The sequence below is a fragment of the Populus euphratica genome, unplaced genomic scaffold (genome assembly GCF_000495115.2).
Source record: "Populus euphratica unplaced genomic scaffold, PopEup_1.0 scaffold366.1, whole genome shotgun sequence".
In the NCBI taxonomy this organism is placed as follows: domain Eukaryota; kingdom Viridiplantae; phylum Streptophyta; class Magnoliopsida; order Malpighiales; family Salicaceae; genus Populus; species Populus euphratica.
Window position 1 is genome coordinate 380,511 of NW_011500066.1, and position 18,535 is coordinate 399,045.

Here is an 18,535-nt window from a genome sequence, read left to right on the forward strand (position 1 = left end):
TACTACTACTATTATTATTATTATTATTATTCTTGTTGTTGTTGTTGTTGTTGTTGTTGTTATTGTTATTGTTATTGTATTATTATTTATAAGTTGTACAATTAACCTCTCTGTGGTTCGACCCCGATCTTGTCGGGTTATTTATTACTTCGACACTCCTGCACTTGGGAGAAGACATCAATCTTTTAGTCATGTCAATTATGATTGTCAAACTCGTGAGTTGACTCATAAAATCGTATAATTTTACGAGTCAACACCATTATAACTTGTAAAATAGGGTAAAAAACTTGAAAATCAACAAATGTGGTAAACTTTGTCAAAATCGGTAAACTCAGACCGAGTTTATCGAGTTTGACAAAATTAGGTTTGTCAAAGAAGAAGATGCAGAAGAAGCATATAAGTGTGGAAATGATGGGTCTTGAGTTGCCAAACCCATGAGTTTTAGACCTTTTTATATTCAACCAGTAGTTTTTTTTACCTGCTCTGCTCTGCTTTATTGAAGAGAAAAAGCATTATGTGTTGTTCCTCTCTCTTCTCCTGAGCTGGATAGAGGAGACCAATCTTATAACCAAAGGTAAAGAAAGATCTATTGTTGTGTTCATTGAAGTAATAATTAATCTATATGCATCACTAGGTTTTATTGGTATTGAGAAAGAAGAAAACCTACATGCTTTTTCTTCATCTTCTTCTCTCTCTTTTTTTTTTAATTATTATCATTGAAAGATAATAATTATATGGCTGTCAAGAAAAGAGCCCTGGGATGGTCAAAATAAAGTAGATTAAATGATTGTAAAAGAAAAAGAAGATCGGAAACTCTTGACTTTTCTAAATCATTGATTTTCTCTCTCTTTAAATAGGTGTTGTTGTTGTATCAAGAACATCAAGTACATGTTTAAGAACATTAAGTACATGTTTGGTTGGTGTGGAAAATAACCAGGTATGTATGGTATCTTATTTTTTAAGAGTAAATGTCCAGCTTAAAACAAATGTTTTCCCTGGAAATCATAAAAAAAAATTTCTTATGATTTTACAATGTGTTTTTATAATTCAAGTTTATTTTGTATTTTTCATGTTATGTTAAAAATATATTTTTGATAACCTTGCTTTACATCCTTTTTTAATTAAAAAAATGATAGCTATGGGTCTGAATTTTTACATCTACACAAGCCTGGTCTTTTTAGTTATGGATTATGGCTATTGGCCCACTTAGGCCCGAACACTTGTTTTTTTTTTTTTTTTTTGCAAAGGCCTTTATGTTTTTTTTCTTTAATTTTCATTAAAATGAAAATAATTAAAAATATTTAGGTTATTTTTTTATATATACTTCTTAATTTTTACTTTGATTTTGGATATTATTAAAATATTATTTATATAATATCAATAAATGCTCTATTTGTATAGCCATTCATAATTTTTTAATAATTTTTATTTTTTTAGCTCATGTATATTTTTATTATCATATAATTAAATAAAAAATAGCTTTTAAATATTTTCTTATGATAACATGCAAATAATATATTTTTATTATATTTTTAATAAATTAACATCAAAATTATCAAAATATATTTTTTTTATTAAAAGGTGCATCAATCTAATAAGCTATTGTTTAAAAAATAATTTTAAAAATAAATAACATGGTAAAATAAATTCCAAAAAAACAAAAACAAAAGTGTGTTAATAAGATAGAGGAGTTTTAATTAAATAGATACATTGTTTTATCTTTATTTCAAATTATTTATTTTTTTATATTTATTCTAATTGCTTTTAGTTTTTATCAAACAAATAAAATATCACAACAAGCTATTTTTTTTAGAAAATAAATATATTAATAAGAAAAGAAAGAGTTATACTAGAAAAGAAATTATTTTACTTCAATGAAATTTAAATTATCACTGTTTTTATAAGAAATTATTGACATATAATTAAAAAAATAGTATTTTCATATTGCATGAGATCAAATATCTTAATATATATATATATATATATATATATATATATATATTTTGATTTAGTTTTTAATTAGCGCTAATACTCTTTTTATTATTTATTTGTGCATACAATTATTGATTTGTTTTATTAAACATACATGTCAACTTTTCAATTCATAATTAAAATTATTTTTATAATTGAAAAAACACATTAACAATGTCTATGCGCGCACATGCATGCATATATATATATATATATATATATATATATATGTTTTTTACCCTACTCCATTCTTATTTGGGATTTGTAGCATTAAGACCTAAGATTCTAAGTTTTTTCATTAACATTCTTATCATACTACAAAGTATAAACCTACAAATAAAAATTTATAATTATCACATGCTTGAAGGATCATTTATGGTAGCTTTAATCTTCAAAATCCTAACAAAGCTTCTTTTTTTTTTGCTTTTACTAACAAATATAAATTTAAATTCCAGAAAGATAAATCTTATTTTTACAAATATACTTTTCAAAATCAAACATAATTGTACCTAAAGTCATTTAACAGAAAGATATAATCTTGCTAGAAAATTGAATCCTTGAAGAAGAAACGCAACTTAAACCTTAATAACCTCTACAACTAAATATCAAGCTTAAACAAATAACCCAATACAATAATGACAAGATTAAACTAACATTTCACAAATATTCAACTACTTCTAGATTTCTAGATGAATGTTTTCATCAAGTATTTTTAATTTAAAAAGAATCTCTAAGATCCTTTATGTTATAAATATAATTTACTATACAAACTCATCTAAAATATCAACATATGATATTTTTATTATCAATTTTCAAAACATATATTATACCATAAATGTATCCAAGCCTTTAGATACAAATCTAGAAAATAACTGATCCTCTTCACCAACCTCTCTACTATATAAGAGAATATCCAAAATGAACTAAATATTTTAAAAAATAATTTATCATTAAAAAAATATTTTGTTAATGATTTTAATAGTAACTATAACTTTGAAAAGAGATTTGGTTTTTCAAAAAATTTCTAAAACAAAGACAAGAAATACAAAAATATTTTTTTTATGATTTTGTTACATTACATATAATACAAATCTTGTTTTTTGATTGGTTTGAGTTATATTATTAATGTGAATCTCTTGATTATATGATGAAGCAATCCATAATGAAAGTGATATAACTTCTAGAAAACTCAGAAATAAGGTTTGATAGGAATGTGATATAATAAAAATTTATCCTCAGACACAAATACTATTGAGATTAAATTGAATGATGCTACGAAATTAGTTAATTTTTGATAAGTCGGTTTAATATTTTAAAAACTAAAGAATGTTAGAATCACTCTTGCACAAAAGCTGAAAATTCATAATGATATTATTCAATAACTATTGAATTTTAGGCTTACGAGGAATTTAAATATTCTTAGAAAATAACCCTAATGAATATATTTTTATAGACTATATCAATCCACATGCATATAAAATTGATCCAAAACCTATATTGATTAGCCCAAAATATTGATCCTTATAAGTTTTGGATCTAAGTTGAAAACCAAGTATTTAATTAAACTCAAACATGAAGAAATAATAAAAATAATAAACATGACACATAAACTAAAATTGTTACATTTAATTAATAAAATAATCTTTGATAAATAAATTTTCTAGTTTAAAAAATATCATATATAAAATTTCCTACCTAGAAATAGTAGGATGTTTGTTGCATATCTAAAATAAATTGGTGCCACTTTCTATAATGATAGTGTTTAGTTGGACAAATTAGGATTTCTGTAGAGAGGACGACAAACAGTGAGAATTCAAGTCGGGAAGTGGTTTAATTAAGATATAAAACACAAGGATCTGCTATGAAGAACTGGTTGGAAATATCATTTAGAGAGCGACAATCTGCATTCCAAAAGGGTGGAATCTCTTGGCAAGATCGAGAGGATAATGCCATTTTGGTTATTCTTGCCACTCTCGCTCAGGTATACGAAGTCAAAAGTTCACCATGGAGGCTAGTGATTTTTTGGGTGGAATTTGGTCGTGGCTTGCCAGAGAGATTGAAGAAGAAGAAGAAGAAGAAGAACAGCCATGAGGTTCTTAGAGATTAGAGAAAATAAATTAGATTTTCATTGATTCAGTTTTTTTCCCCGTGAATAGCGAATTTTATACATTTATATGTTATATATGAGAATAGATTTGTTTTTTTATTTAAATTTAAAATTGATTTTATTTTTGTAAATTTTAATTTTTAAAATAATAGAAGTAAAAAATAAAATGAAGTCGGCTATAAGATATAAGGGCAATTTTTTTCTTCAATTTAACTCTTTAATAATTCTTTTTTTAATTTTATTATTTGGTTATATTTGGGAATTATGCTTTTTAACTTTTTTTTTTAATTTTTTTTGTTGGGTTATATATTGGCTTTATAGATTATTTTTTTAAATTCTAATCTTTAATATTAAATATGCTAGAAATAGAATTTCATATTTTTTTTCAAATTATTTTTTATAAATTTATTTTTATGTTATGATTTAGATCACAAGTTTAATAGGTTAACATAAATTAACTTGCATCATTATTTATTTACTAATTTTTTGAATTAATTTTTTCATGTCTTCATTTTTTAACATGATTTTTTTAATTTATTTTCTATAAAATTACTCTAATCTCATGAACTAGATTATATGCTTAACAAGTTAACTCGATTAATTCTATTTATTTTTTAGTTATTTTAAAATTGAGTATTTTTTCATTGATTTTTATATTTATTTTACATTAAATTATTATAATTTTATAACTCAAGTTATGGAGTTTGAAAGGTTGATTAAAATTATCAATATTTATTTTTTTAGAGTCTTTTTTTAGTTGAATATATATATATATATTATGAATAATTTTTTTATATTAAAAACCTACATTAACATGAACTAACAATCTAGTCTTTATTATTTAGTGGTATATAACATTAGAGTTCAATTGTATTTTTGAATTTTTTTGATAGAATGATATTAAAAATAAAATTTTAAAAATAAAAATATTATTTTAATATATTTTTAAATAAAAAATATTTTTAAAAACAATTTTTACTGCTATTTTAAGCCAACCGTGTTTTCGTCAAGAGAAGACTCGTCGTTGGGTGGTAGCAGAACTAGACAGCTGCCAAGAAACGGCATGTTGTTTTGAAGTGGGCACGTAGCTTCTCTCATCTCACGTCTCCTTTCTAAGACAACACAGGAGAGAACAAGAACAAGAAGAGAGCAAGAAAGACAACATTTGTAGCTACAACAAGATACAACGATAAGGGAAACTAAGAAGAACAAGAAAGGTTGCTTGCTCTGCCTACTTTCATTATCATGCGTCTGTCTGTCTTTCTCTCTCATTTTCTTTTTCTCACCCTAATAAACCATCTCTTACTTCTGATTTAACAATTGCTTTACTGCTTGCCTTTGTTTTGTGTTTGTGTTTTTTATTTCTTTTCTATGTATGGGGGAATCATGTATTGGATATTGAGGGTGAAATATGCTATGGGTTTTTGTGATCTTATTGTAATTTGTTCAAACTTTTTTATTTTGATCAGCACCCTTTTGGATAATGCTTGGTAGCGCAAAGTGTAAAGGATTTTGTAATAGGAAAAGTGTATTAAGAGTCATATGATTGATGTGGTTGGCATATGTAAGCGATAAGAGTGTTGTGAATATTTTTAAATTGTTTTTTGTTTCATTGAAGCTTTTGCAAATAATTGTTTCAGTCACAACCTCTTTAATGTTTTGTGTCTTATGGTCTGTGTCTGTATTGTTTAACACTAGTCTTACTCGTTTGTGCTGGCTACTTGTGTCATGTAAATGGACAGTCTGCTATTTTCGTCGAGGTCTGAATTATTAGGGTTCTTTGCCAATGGGTAGATGCTTGAATGAAATGTGTGATAGCAGAGATTGTATTTCCAAAATTGCTGTAATTCTTACAGAAGAAATGAGAGCGGGCACAAAGAGTTGGGTTGTTTATTTTAGTATTCAGGAAGGATATGTTTATGCTAGCTTACTGATGAGGTATTATGAAGGAGACTGCCTGCTTTGTGAGAATAGAATGGAATTGCAGAGAACTTTATCAATCTTTGATAGTTTTTCCTTTGATCAGGTAGTTGTTATATTTCAACATCATGATGGGATAGAAAGAAATCTTCATTTTTGTTTGCTATCTCATGAAATCTCCAGCATTAGTTATGTAAAAGATTCTAAGTTTATTACCATGAAAATTTTAATTCTCTTATTCTTCCTTTTCTTCTTGCCTTTCTTCAGAACTTTTTGCTGACAATTTATGTGATTAGCCAAGTGTGCCTTGTCTTCTCGAATTCAAGGTGCAGGGGAACTAAGAATGGTGTTTAGACTGGGATTTGTGTTGTGTCAGTTACTGGACGTATCTCTTCCATTTCTGTGAAGGAAATAGAGAGAAGCTGCTGAAAAATATTTCTCAAAGACAAATTTCTCATCTTCTCCACAAGAACATATAAAGGGATGCATTGATTTTTCCTTTTTATTTTTTCCCTCTATTTAACTATATCTACAAAGGCAGTCACGCATGCTGATAATATGAGTGTTCTCATTTTGAGGTTTTTCTTTGTAACTTTTGAAACCTGTACTTAAAGTTTGAGGAAGAAACTCTGTTCACATTCAAGAAAGGATATGAAGAAAGAAAGAACTGGGGCCTCCACATGTTATGAATTGGAGCAGCAAAATCATACACTAGAACAACTTTAGCTGGGTCAAGATGTTGTTATTTATAGCCTAAGATTCATTTATTTTGATAAGTTGTTAATATTGGCCTTGGTTATTTTGGTTGATATGCTAGGTATTTCATTTGGCATTTTGATACAACCAGGCTTGTGGGAAATTAAAGGTTCTGAGCATTCATGAGTATCTGACATAGCTATATCCAACGGTCCAATAAGTGATGGATTGACTTGCTAAAGGAAAACTATTTGTAGAATTATTTGGAAAAATTTGAGTCCGATTAAATGGTCAGATCTCTTGTTATCTTTGTTATAAGATGCTAACCTAGTCTGATGCAAACAGATCTTCTCTTGGATTTAGAATTGTCATCCTGGTCCATAAAAGCATCTAACATGTCATTCACATAGTCTCTTTGGGTCAGATCCCTATATGATTGTGTTAGATCCTCACTCGAATACTCAACCTTCAATTCCACAAGCTGCTGCATTTGCTTGTTATTTTTATGGATAGGACAACCTTTTGATTTTTTCACATAAATGCATTTTGCAGTTCCCATAAGAAATGGCAGTAAAACCAACAGTTGCCTTGAGGGCTGTACTTGTGGGGGGTGTAGCAATATTTGCCAAAGTAGCAAGTGTAATGAAGGCTGCTGGTGGTGTGAAGCTAGGGGCTGCTGCAGCAGCTGTCACAGCAGCTGCAACTGCTGCTATTTCTGGACCCAAAAAAGATTCAAATGATACTTCACCTTCACAATGATTACTTTTCAGTTTTGGGTTCATTTGTTATCAGGTAATTCTAGCATGTAGCAAATTGAGAGGAGTTTGGCTCGTGCTTGAACTTGATCTAGAGAGAATGTTCAAGCCAAGGAAATAAAAGAAAAGACATCGCTGCTTCCGGTACCGTGGATAATATTGGTTATTTTGCTGATTTTCCTTCAAGTTTTAGGGATAAATTGTTGTAGAAAAGCAAGGCACTGTCCCACTCGAATGATAGCTTGTTGTTTTCTTGATAAAATTATGCTCGCACTGCTCGATAGAGGCAGTTTTTGGTACTTTGTGATTCTCCTTGTCTGTGAATAATAGAATCAGAAGGGAAAGAATATCGCACAAAACGATGAGCATTTCTCAAATAGCAGGGAGAGTTTTCAAGAAGACCCAAGCCTTATAATAAATACGTTCAAGTGTCAATGACAAGGCAATAATGTTAGTTTTTTCAACTTAATCCAGTGTAAATGATGCTGTTTAAACAGAACATCTCTGGGATTCTCGTTGATATGCGCATCAATTCTTCAAAGTTCACTTCTGCTCAAGCGGGGCAACGTTTTGCTAATCAGTCTGCCATCCTTGTGCCAAATGCAAAATGCATCATGTGTGCTCTTGATCTTTAGAGTCTCAGCATTGCGAGTCAACTAATCTCCCTGATGTAGCAAATGTATAAGGTGTAACTAAAGCTGATGCACGCTTGATTTGCTTGAACCACATGTGAAGTCTGGGTGATCAACTGAATGCATGACAAGCTCAGGGTTGGGAGATTCTAACTCCAGTATGACCTATAAGTCGGAAACAAGACAAGAAGTCAAGGCAACAACACCTTTAGAAGGAAAAAACAAGTTCGGTACATCCCAATAATGTAGTATCAGTAGAAAAAACAAAGTTTGATACGTCCCAAATAATGTAGTATCAGTGGTGTGCATGGGTGGCATGGAGTGCATAGACACGAGGAAGATTTTGTTGATTCTTGATATCAACTAACAAACCCCTGGGAAAGAAGCTGAAAGCTTGATGTTTTAAATTTTGTCATCTTAACAATGGGTTCCAACACGGATCACAACTATGATATCAATAGACAAAGTTTGTGGCTTAGATGCCAAGACGATTCCATAACTAGTGAGTAAACTGAAAAATGGTGATCAAAGAAACTAATATGCGTATTATAGCATATAACCCACAAATGTGCTTGTGCATGTATGCACATCCACATATAAATAAGCTTTAGGCATTCCATACCAGAACATTTTCTCCATGCTGAAGGATCGGAGCAGGGACATAAAGATTGCATTGCGGACCAAATGACTGCAACCTCAGAGGAAAATTGTACACAAAATCAGGAAAAAAAAAATAATAGCATAAAAAAGTTGAGGACTGAGAGCAAGGCTGGAAAATCAAAATTAAGTTCTTTTACCGGCCAATATCTTCCTATGTTAAAATCATTAACAACTGCAATCCCTTTACCCCAACCACTGAATGATATGAAAGTATCATGAATCTGGCTCGTATTCTCAATAAAGAAATGGCCAGTGAAGAATGCTGGTACTTCAGAAACATTCCCTGAAAATAAAAGCAAACTACTGTTGATTCATTGGCATGTCCTGTTTATTCATATTGTGCTTTAATAAATGACATGAACTTGCAACATGAGATGGAAAAAGGAGTCATGCCTGACCATAAAACCAAAAGTGCCCAGGAATTGGCACCACAAAAAAATTATGCAACAGCTATCATAGAGGATCGCTAATGCATTGTTTTATGAATTTGAGACTCACCAGATTTATCTTTTAATTCTCTCTGAGTTGATACTGTAATGAATCTTGAATGTGCAACTTCAATGATGAGATTGATTTTTGGAACCTCGTTCAGGTTGTGGAAAGGGATGGGAATCATTTTCCATCCATGCAAAATACTCCCATCCAGAAAAACAGAAGACAAAATTCCCTGTAAAAGAAAGAAAAATCCAGTAGAATAGCATCTGTTAGACTATGTGGAAAGTGCAATATCATCTAAGATGCAAAATGAAAGTTAAGAAAATTTAGATTTCTGAATTTATTATCATCTGATATGTAGTATTCCCTCCATTTAAATATCTAAAGTCCCATTAATTACAATGCTAAAATTCATACCACATTTCTTTTTATGTTATACTTTAAGTGAGGAAACAATGACTATATTACTACACAGCTTTATCAAAAGACAACGGGTATGACCGAGATTTTGAAGGATCCTCTTTTAATTTACACAACAAACAATACAATGTGAATTTTTCCAGAATAATGGTCCTAAACCTGGCGTGTAATGTCTTGTCTTGAAAAGAACAAGACAACCAAGAAGTGTTGACTGTCCAGCTGCTTGAGAAATTGGATAGTCTTTAACTATTTTCTCAACTTTCCATTGCTTGCCAGCATTCTTCCTAAACTGTAAATAGTCTTTAGCTGGCAAAGTTTCCTTTATATGTTCAGATTTTAGCAGGCAGACCACGAAAGCCAGAAATTCACAAACAAGAGAGATAGAAAGTGCAGGAGACATCATATAGAGCTGAAGAAAAGAATTTGAATTCTTGAGTTTCAACCACTCAGATAAAGAAACTGTAATACAATCATACTAAGAAATCATGAATCAGCTTTAGTGGATAAAAACGGAGCAAGTTTACCTTCTTGTCAAATATGTATGGTCCATAATTCACATGACCCTGATTTTCAACCTATCAGAATGAAAAATAAACTGATTCAATAAAGAACGTAATAATTTTCAATATAAAAATCCCACACGTGCAAATTATGAGGACCTATCACAATAAAGGGAAAAGGATAGTTCTCAGAGAATCCCTTCGTTATTGGCAATACACTGGAAACAAAATCCATTGAGATTAAAGCTGTTGCTCAAGCATCTTTCTTATAATTGCTTTCAAGCCAGTTTATTGCAAGAATTTAAGTCATGTTACTGTATTTCAATGAGTAAACGGAACAAAAATGTAAAAATAGATAAAATTTCCCTTGATAGCCAAAGTAAAATTCAACCCACGCAAGGACTTTAGCAAGAAAATGAACTCAGAAGCGCAGTTATAAAATTCCAACAGCTCTGTACAGCAACAATATTTCCATTAAACTACTTTAACTTCAATGTAGAGCTTGCATAACTAGCTAAAGTAAAACCATCAGTGATTTTTTTTCAGGAGAAACAGGATAGTCAGGTACCAAAACAAATAAGCTGATGTTCGAAGCACATTTGGCATTAGGAAGGCCAAGTTTTTTACTCGACAACCTATCAATTGAACCAACATGCGTTGGTCTTCTGCTATTGTCCTCCGAATGGCATAAAGTAAACACTTGAGCTCTATCATGAACCTGCAGCATAGAATGTTGGGAGAAAAAAGAAATTGTTTCATTTTATCAAACCAATAACAGGAATGAAAAATGCAACTTGGACATTAAAATGACACGCACTAGCATTGCATTCCTTATCATAAATTGAAAAAACAATAAGAAGCAACTATTTTACAAAGGATCAAATTACAAAATCTATGCATGGTTTTATACCTCTGGTATGAGAAGAACGCTTTTATCATCCTTTGGAGTGTACTCAGAAACATATAATAGAAATCCAAACATCTGAATCGAAGAAGTTTCAGGTAGCAAGCACTTTTTGTTCAATAAGGATAGCTACAAAACATAAATTAAAAAAAAAAACATATATATAGATAAGATAATAAAGTTGAACACCTGTCCCACAGACTCCATTGAGAGTGGATTTTCAGATTCAACTACATCAGCTGGATTAATATTGTCAAGTAAATCAAACAAGAATGCTGTTTTCTGTAACTGAATAGGTCCATATCCCATCTTTCCATTATCAGAAGGAACAGATGGAAGAGATGCTGCAGTATGAAGTTCGATAACCCTGCGCAGTGCTGAAGTAAGAAGTGATCTATCTATATATTATCTTGCTAGATAAGCACTGCTTAGAATAGAAATTTGAGTCAATAGTCATTAAACAAATAAATCTGAAAACAGCTTCAGAGACATGCTGGGCAGCTCTGAAAAACTGCAAGCACATTTGGGCATAGTTATCATTACTGAAATTTCCTTCTATGTAAAGACATCCGTCACAGTGACATTAATCTAGGAGGATGAGAGTGAGTCAAACACCATATCGTTTATAGTGCAGGACAGAAAATACTGAAACAGCTAAAGATGTCAACTCCGGTCTAATATGACCAATCTAACACCAAAATTACTATTTTAAATCATCCCAACATCTAAAGCAACCACTCAAAGAGTCACTTTTTCAGGAGCTAAAGAAAAAATAAATCAATGATAAAAGGTATAATGTAAATGTACGCTCGCATCCTATCAGCAATTATTCTTGCATGTTTCTGTGTTCAATTCCAAGTACAAGGCTTTCTATGGAAATGCTCTGGAAATGTACTAGCTAAAAAAGTCACAGCTACCAGTGGTGAGGCCTTGCCTCTCCATACGAGAAAGAGAGATGCTCAGAGATGGATCATTTTTTAACCTCTACCAGTTGAATGAAACTTTCTATTGGCATTATTAACAGATGCGTTTGCTGCAAGAGTCTTGAGATATGCTTATGTATGATATTTATTCCTTTAAACTCAAGTGACATCATTAAGCACAATCAAGAGTCAGGCATGCTACACTTTTATCTGTGCAATCTACCCACTAAAATCACTTCTCCATCAGCCTTCCAACATAGTGGAAAGAGAAAAAAAGAAAAAGAAAAGGTCTTGGTCATAACAGAGCTGGCCATATTTATTAGGAAGTTTTTGTCCTCCCAGTTATCTATTTCAAAATCAATAAGTGGAAACATTAAAATTATACCCACAAAAGCAGCCAGGAACAAAAGCATGTCACAGCAAGAAAATTCCAACGCTTTTGAAAAATGCAAGTTTTGTTCTGTTATATCAATCCTTAATACACTTGGTTATTGTCATTCAGGAAGCAAGTTGCCAAACAAACCAGATTAAAACTAGTCCAAAGTAATCACAATCATTATAGAGTTGTTGATAGAAGGATAGATCATACAGCTCAGCTGGAAAAAAATTTATCCCTCCACCCACGCCAAAAAAGAAATCATACCATTGAATTTTGCGTTCTCCACATCTCCAGATTCGCTGATTGGTGCATCCTGGAAAATTATCATTTTAGTCCAGTATACATTCTATTCCATAAAATCAGTAATCCTGCAAGTCAATCCTCACATAATCATATGAAGTGATGTCTGGCTTGTAATCAGACTCATCTACACCAGTATTTGCTCCATTGTAGAATCCAAAGTTTGTTCCACCATGCACCATCTGGGAATTTAAAAAAATCATAAAAAGAAAAAAGGTAATGCAATTACTTGCACACAAATACTTCAGCAGCAGAAAAAGGTTTGAACTAGAGGACATACATAAAGCACAGCAGAACCATTCTGTGACAATATCTTTTCCAGGGCTGAAGCAGTAAAATCAGCACCAGTCTTTGCATTCTTCTCACCCCAATGTGTCAGCCAACCTGTATAAAACTCCCTGGAAACACCAAACACTAAAATGTAGAACCACTGACCATTCAACATCAAACTATTTAATGAAGCACTTACGAAGAAAGCGGTGGTGATTTTCCAGGGGCATTGAACTCCTTTTGTAACTTAAATATAGGCCAAGGATCATCACCAGTAGTGAAGTCTACAGCTGCATATTGCGTATAAAACATGTGATGCATGCTTAAGATATTTATACCATTCCAATAGAAAATCTGAATTTTGTATAAATGGAACTTCTAGATTTTCAAGGTTTAAGAAGTTTCACTCAAAGCACAGGTCATATACAAAAAGTAAATGGCCATATGTTCTTTACTTTATTTGCTATTCTAGACTGTTTTTCATGTAATCTAAGTGAAAAAAAGAAAAGTAGAAAAAATGAGACCAGATGAAACCGCCAGCCATAGGCATCCAGAAAATAACATGGTCAATTTCCCATAATTCACAGAAAAAGGGTTGAATTCGATCACACTTTCTCCATAGCTATTCAAATGAATGTGCTGCCAAAAAGAGAAACTTTGACACATGCTCCATAACATGTCTGTGTTAATTGGACTCTTCACTTTACCCTAGATAACAAACACCAGATACTCAAGCATGAATATTGACACTTGTACACTTGAAATTCATGGAAAATATGTGTTTACATATAATACCAATAATAGCACTTGTATGTGGAATAAGTTACGGTTGGAATCTAATAGACAAATATAAACATAGTATTATCTTAAGATATCTTAGCAAAGTGGGTAATAATCAAGTACACATAGAAGATTAGAAAAGGAACTTCATAATTTTACTTGAAAAGACAGCATCTCCTTGAATGGTTCCTTTCTCAAGATTTTCCCTAGAACCTCCATCTGTGGTATACCTAGAAATAATTAGTCAAAATAGGGACACTAATTAAACAATTGAAAATAATCTATGCAAAAATTAGTTAAATAAGTTAAACTGAAGCTAGTGCTGTGGTTGAAATACATTTTGGATAAATGCAATAGGCAACAGAAAATTTTTTCTACCATACAACATCTTAAGGACATGACACAATTATGTTTTAATAGATGAAAACATGAATGCACAGATGCAAAGCACAGAGAATTCACAACATCTAATCAAATCAAATGTATCTGGATTTATAATCTAAAAGGGGGAAAGGAAGAGGTACAAATACACAGCACACTGTTTTATATTTACAGAATATCAAAAGGAGATGGTACCATATCCAAGAAAATTAATATGCATTTCATCAAATGTAATTATGATCTTAGGTTGGTGGTGATAGACGTCCAATTGGATAGGTAGAAAAATGCCAGAAAGATCAACATGCAACTTCAAGTAGGAGGCACCAAGGAAATTTCCTGTTGGATTAAATGGTTTCTTAAGCATCCTAAAGGGATGGTAATGGTATCAAAGTGATCCAAATCCATACAGTCCTAGCTGATGATATTGCCATGACCAAAACTGTAAAGTTCAGTTAAATTCCAGATCGATGCCAGAAATTTCAAGCAAATAATATCACATAAACTCTGAAGCTCTCTCACTGTCAAGCCAGCAGTTCCCCAAGTAAATGAACTGAATATAACAATTACAAACTAGACGTTGTGTACATTCTTTAATGAACAAGAAGGATACAATTACTGAGTCACGATCCTATTTCTACCCTCAAGAGTTCATGAAGAGCGAAAATGAGTTATGGGTGGACTTTGAGAGTAACCATCTTATGCGTGAAACAAAGGCACCAAAAACTAAGCCATAGACATACAATCATGTTGTGTAGTAAGAACATGCTGACACATACATGAAAGAAACAGCTGAATGAGCTTTACATGAAACCATGAATAGAAGATTGAAGATACAGAAACTCTTACAAAATGATACCATCACCAAGATGTCCTCGGGCCAATTCGACCAAGTGATGAAGATAAGCTTTGTCATCTCCATATGAACCGAACTCATTCTCAATCTGCAAGATAACCACTTTCATTGAAAACTACTAGTTTACAAATACTGAAAGTATGCAAAAAACACTGAAAGTATGGAAACAATTTGGCATTGAGATAAAGAAATATGATCCTATAAAGGTTTAAGACATTTTGTGAGACGATTCTGAATCTTTGATACTTTTTGGAGAATCTTAGAGGAAAATATATTACCAAATGGCTATCAAAACCTTCTTCTATCTCACATAGTGTTAGCTGCAATTTCTTGATGTGGAAAGATTAATTGATAAGCAATTACTTGATTTAGGGAGCTTGATCTAGAGAGATTGATTGATAGGCAATTACTTTTTAGAGAGATTGTAATTATGGTCAATGAGTGATTGTAGAATGTAATTATGTTAATACTTTTCAGACCATTTTTATATGCTATCAGAGCCAAAATTATAAATTTTGTGCTTAACTCTTTAGATTGGTATTTTTTCTTGGTCATGTTGTGGGATATTTTTCTCGGGTTTCTCTTTTGAGACTCCTTCTTTTGGGACTATAGGCAATTTTTTGGTGCAAAGAGATTTTGTTTTGGCTGGACATTATAGCGACAGTTGGGTATTTTAGGAGTTCCCATTCTCAGCAGTCTATAGGTTCTTTTTTTTTTCTTTTTCTTTTTCTTTTTTTTTTTTTGACATCAAAGTCTACTTTTTCACTAGTTCATTTCTTTTGTTTTTTTCTGATTTATCATGAAAGAAAAATATTTTATTGTTTGTTCAAATGGAAAGAATTACTACATTTGAGAGTTTCAATTCAAGATACTTGTGAAGGGAAAAGAATTATGGGGTCACTTAGATGGGTCATCTAAGGCTCTGACTAATCCCGGGGAGAATGATTCCTCGGAGAGCAAGGATGGTTGCATTATCTCTTGGCTATTTGGTTCCAATGAACCAAGTATAGTGAATGATCTTTGATATCACTATGGAGATGTGGGTTTATCTTCAAAGCATTTATTCTCAAAATAACATTGCTTGAAAGTTTTGATTGTAGTTAGAAATTGGTAACTATCGCCAAGGTAATTTTTTTATTGAACAATTTTGTTATGAATTTCTTAATTTGTACAGTGAATGTATTAGGATGGTTCATCCTACCGTTCAAAAGGAGGTCAAAGCGACACTACAAGTTGTCCATTGTAAGAGCCATAGGGATCAATTTTTGATGAAACTAAGATCAGAATTTGAGACTGCATGCACTGTTATGGCCATTATTGCCTGAAAGGGTGGTCAATCTAATAAATGAATGTGAAAAATGCATTTTTGCACGGAGACCTCAAATGAATATATATTACTCCACCTTGCATGTTCACTCACTCCCACTTTAAGATTTGTTGTTAAAACAGTCTCTTTATGGATTGAAGCAAGCACCACGTGCCTGATCTGAGTAATTTCGTTCTACCCTTCTTGATTTAATTTTATTCAGAGTCAGTTTGACTCCTCTCTTTCTCTGAATGAATGCTATTAGGACTGTTGTATTTCTTGTATATGTGAATGATTTTGTTATTAAAGAGTGTCAATTGATTGAGCAACTAAAGGAGCATATTAACACTTCATTTCATATGAAATATTTTGGTATCCTACAGTATTTTCTTAGTCTTGAGGTATGTTGTTGTTCAACTAGCACACTTCTACATAAGCACACGTATATACTCGAGCTTCTCACCTTAGCTAGTTTTAAATCTAGTAACTTGGACCTTACACCAATTGAGGTCAGCTTGAAGTTACAACATAAGTATCCACAGTTGATAAGGAGTTTGAATTATTTTACAATTACTTGGCCACATATTTCTTTTACAATGCAGTAAGTTAGTCAGTTTATCTAGGCTCCTCGCTATTCTCGCCCAATCATTGTACGACGTATCCTTCGTTATCTCAAAAGTATTTCTGGTCACAGGTTATTCTTTTCTACTAGGACTTCTTTATAATTGATGGGTTTTGGTGATACAGATTGGGTTGGTTGTCCTGCTACTTGTTGTTCAATTACTGGTTGGTGCATGTTTCTTAGTGATGCTCTTATTTCCTGTACTGAATATTGTATTATGTCATCTGCATGCTTTGAGATAATTTGGCTTCAGGGTCTATGGGATGAACTTGGTATTCCTCAGCTTATTCCTACTCTTCTTCATTCTAATAACACCATTTTTATTCAAATTGTTGTCAATCTAGTCTTTCATGAGCACATTAAAGTAGATTGTTATTCTATTTTTTTTTGGTTACCAACATGCAATTGTTATCCCTTACATTTTCACTAAGTTCCAGACTATTGATGTGTTTACCAAGGCTTTATCTCGTCATCAAAATAAACTCATGGCTAACAAATTGATGCTTCGTGAAATATGAGGGGATGTTGGTTGTAATATCTTGATTTAAAAAGATCGATTGATATACAATTACTTGATGCAGGGAGCTTGATCAAAGGAGATTGATTGATATACAATAACTTAATTTAGGGAGCTTGATCTGGGAAGATTGATTAATAGAAAATTAGTTGTTTATAGTTACCTTTTCAGATAGAATGTAATTATGGTAAAGGAGTGATTATAGAATGTAATTCTGTTAATACTTGACTATAAAAGAAGCAATCCTCCATTGAGAGGCATTCAGCTAATATCTTCATCAGGTATACTAGAAATGATGCAAGAAAAAACCATACTAGTTTGACCCAATTTTATTTATAAATATCCATCATCTTTCATTCGCCTCATGACAATGTATAGCCAATAGAGCCAATACACGAAGGGAATTGGAAACAAAGAATGAAAGATATATTTTAAAAAGATCAACTAATGTTGTGAATTTTTTATTTTTCTTTACAAGAGTATAATTGCTTATCAAGGGAAACTTCTTTCTCCAAAGAAATTTAACTGTTGAAAAATTATTAGCAGTGAGATCTATAGCTTTCTACAACTTGTTAAAGAAAAACTATCTTCTAAATGGAAATATTTCACATTTTGGATGTTGTGATCAACGACAATATCCACATCATTTTTTACATTTATACTCTGTTATAAATCATAGAAGATGTATTAATAAGAAGTAACAAATTCACTTACCTGAACCATTATGATTGGGCCTCCATTATTATAGAGAAACGGAGCTACCTTGGGAAGTAAGATTCCCCACCAGTTATCAACCTACAAAATTTAAGTTTACTGACTAAAAAAGACAGATTCAAAATTACAACATTTAGCGATCATGGGATACAGAACTAAAAGAATTTATGCAATCACTTCATCATTATTAACCCCAAACAAATTTGCATTACCTCGATAAGCCATCATCAATCTAAAAATTTCGTAAAACAGAGCCTTTTATTTCAAGGCCATATAGATAGTCAAATGAAGCATCCTCGTGATAGCATAAAAAGACCAAACCATCTTGTAATTGTCTTCTTATATAAGAACTTAATAGGTAAACATATGTAACTTCAAAGAAATAATACAAACCAAAGTAGGGTGAAATAGAATGATCAATCCAACCTATGATGAAGGATATATATATATATATATATATATATATATATATATATCCTATATCTAAAAA

At 31.5% G+C, this 18,535-nt stretch overlaps 1 protein-coding gene and 1 long non-coding RNA gene across 4 annotated transcripts in view; one reads left to right on the forward strand and one right to left on the reverse strand.

Annotated features, from left to right (window-relative positions):
* Positions 1 to 5,078: 5,078 nt before the first annotated feature.
* On the forward strand, positions 5,079 to 7,167 carry LOC105108257 (uncharacterized). The gene is made up of 2 exons (XR_839010.1): positions 5,079 to 5,295; positions 6,816 to 7,167. It is a non-coding gene; the product is annotated as an uncharacterized LOC105108257 (long non-coding RNA).
* A 671-nt stretch (positions 7,168 to 7,838) lies between these two features.
* BGAL17 (beta-galactosidase 17) overlaps positions 7,839 to 18,535 on the reverse strand; it is an 11,946-nt gene continuing 1,249 nt past the window's right edge. For 2 of the 3 annotated variants that reach the window (XM_011002506.1, XM_011002504.1), the window contains exons 5-19: positions 18,046 to 18,126; positions 14,880 to 14,974; positions 13,812 to 13,882; positions 13,072 to 13,162; positions 12,883 to 13,000; positions 12,689 to 12,784; positions 12,567 to 12,615; positions 11,190 to 11,377; positions 11,007 to 11,078; positions 10,665 to 10,814; positions 10,121 to 10,171; positions 9,240 to 9,408; positions 8,879 to 9,024; positions 8,704 to 8,769; positions 7,839 to 8,246 (exon numbers count right to left, since the gene is read on the reverse strand). In XM_011002506.1, coding sequence (XP_011000808.1) covers positions 8,142 to 8,246; positions 8,704 to 8,769; positions 8,879 to 9,024; positions 9,240 to 9,408; positions 10,121 to 10,171; positions 10,665 to 10,814; positions 11,007 to 11,078; positions 11,190 to 11,377; positions 12,567 to 12,615; positions 12,689 to 12,784; positions 12,883 to 13,000; positions 13,072 to 13,162; positions 13,812 to 13,882; positions 14,880 to 14,974; positions 18,046 to 18,126 — 1,548 coding nt within the window. In that variant the 3' untranslated portion in view covers positions 7,839 to 8,141. Of the gene's footprint in view, positions 8,247 to 8,703; positions 8,770 to 8,878; positions 9,042 to 9,239; positions 9,409 to 10,120; positions 10,172 to 10,664; positions 10,815 to 11,006; positions 11,079 to 11,189; positions 11,378 to 12,566; positions 12,616 to 12,688; positions 12,785 to 12,882; positions 13,001 to 13,071; positions 13,163 to 13,811; positions 13,883 to 14,879; positions 14,975 to 18,045; positions 18,127 to 18,535 lie in introns of all 3 variants that reach the window. The other variant, XR_839011.1, reaches the window with a different exon arrangement.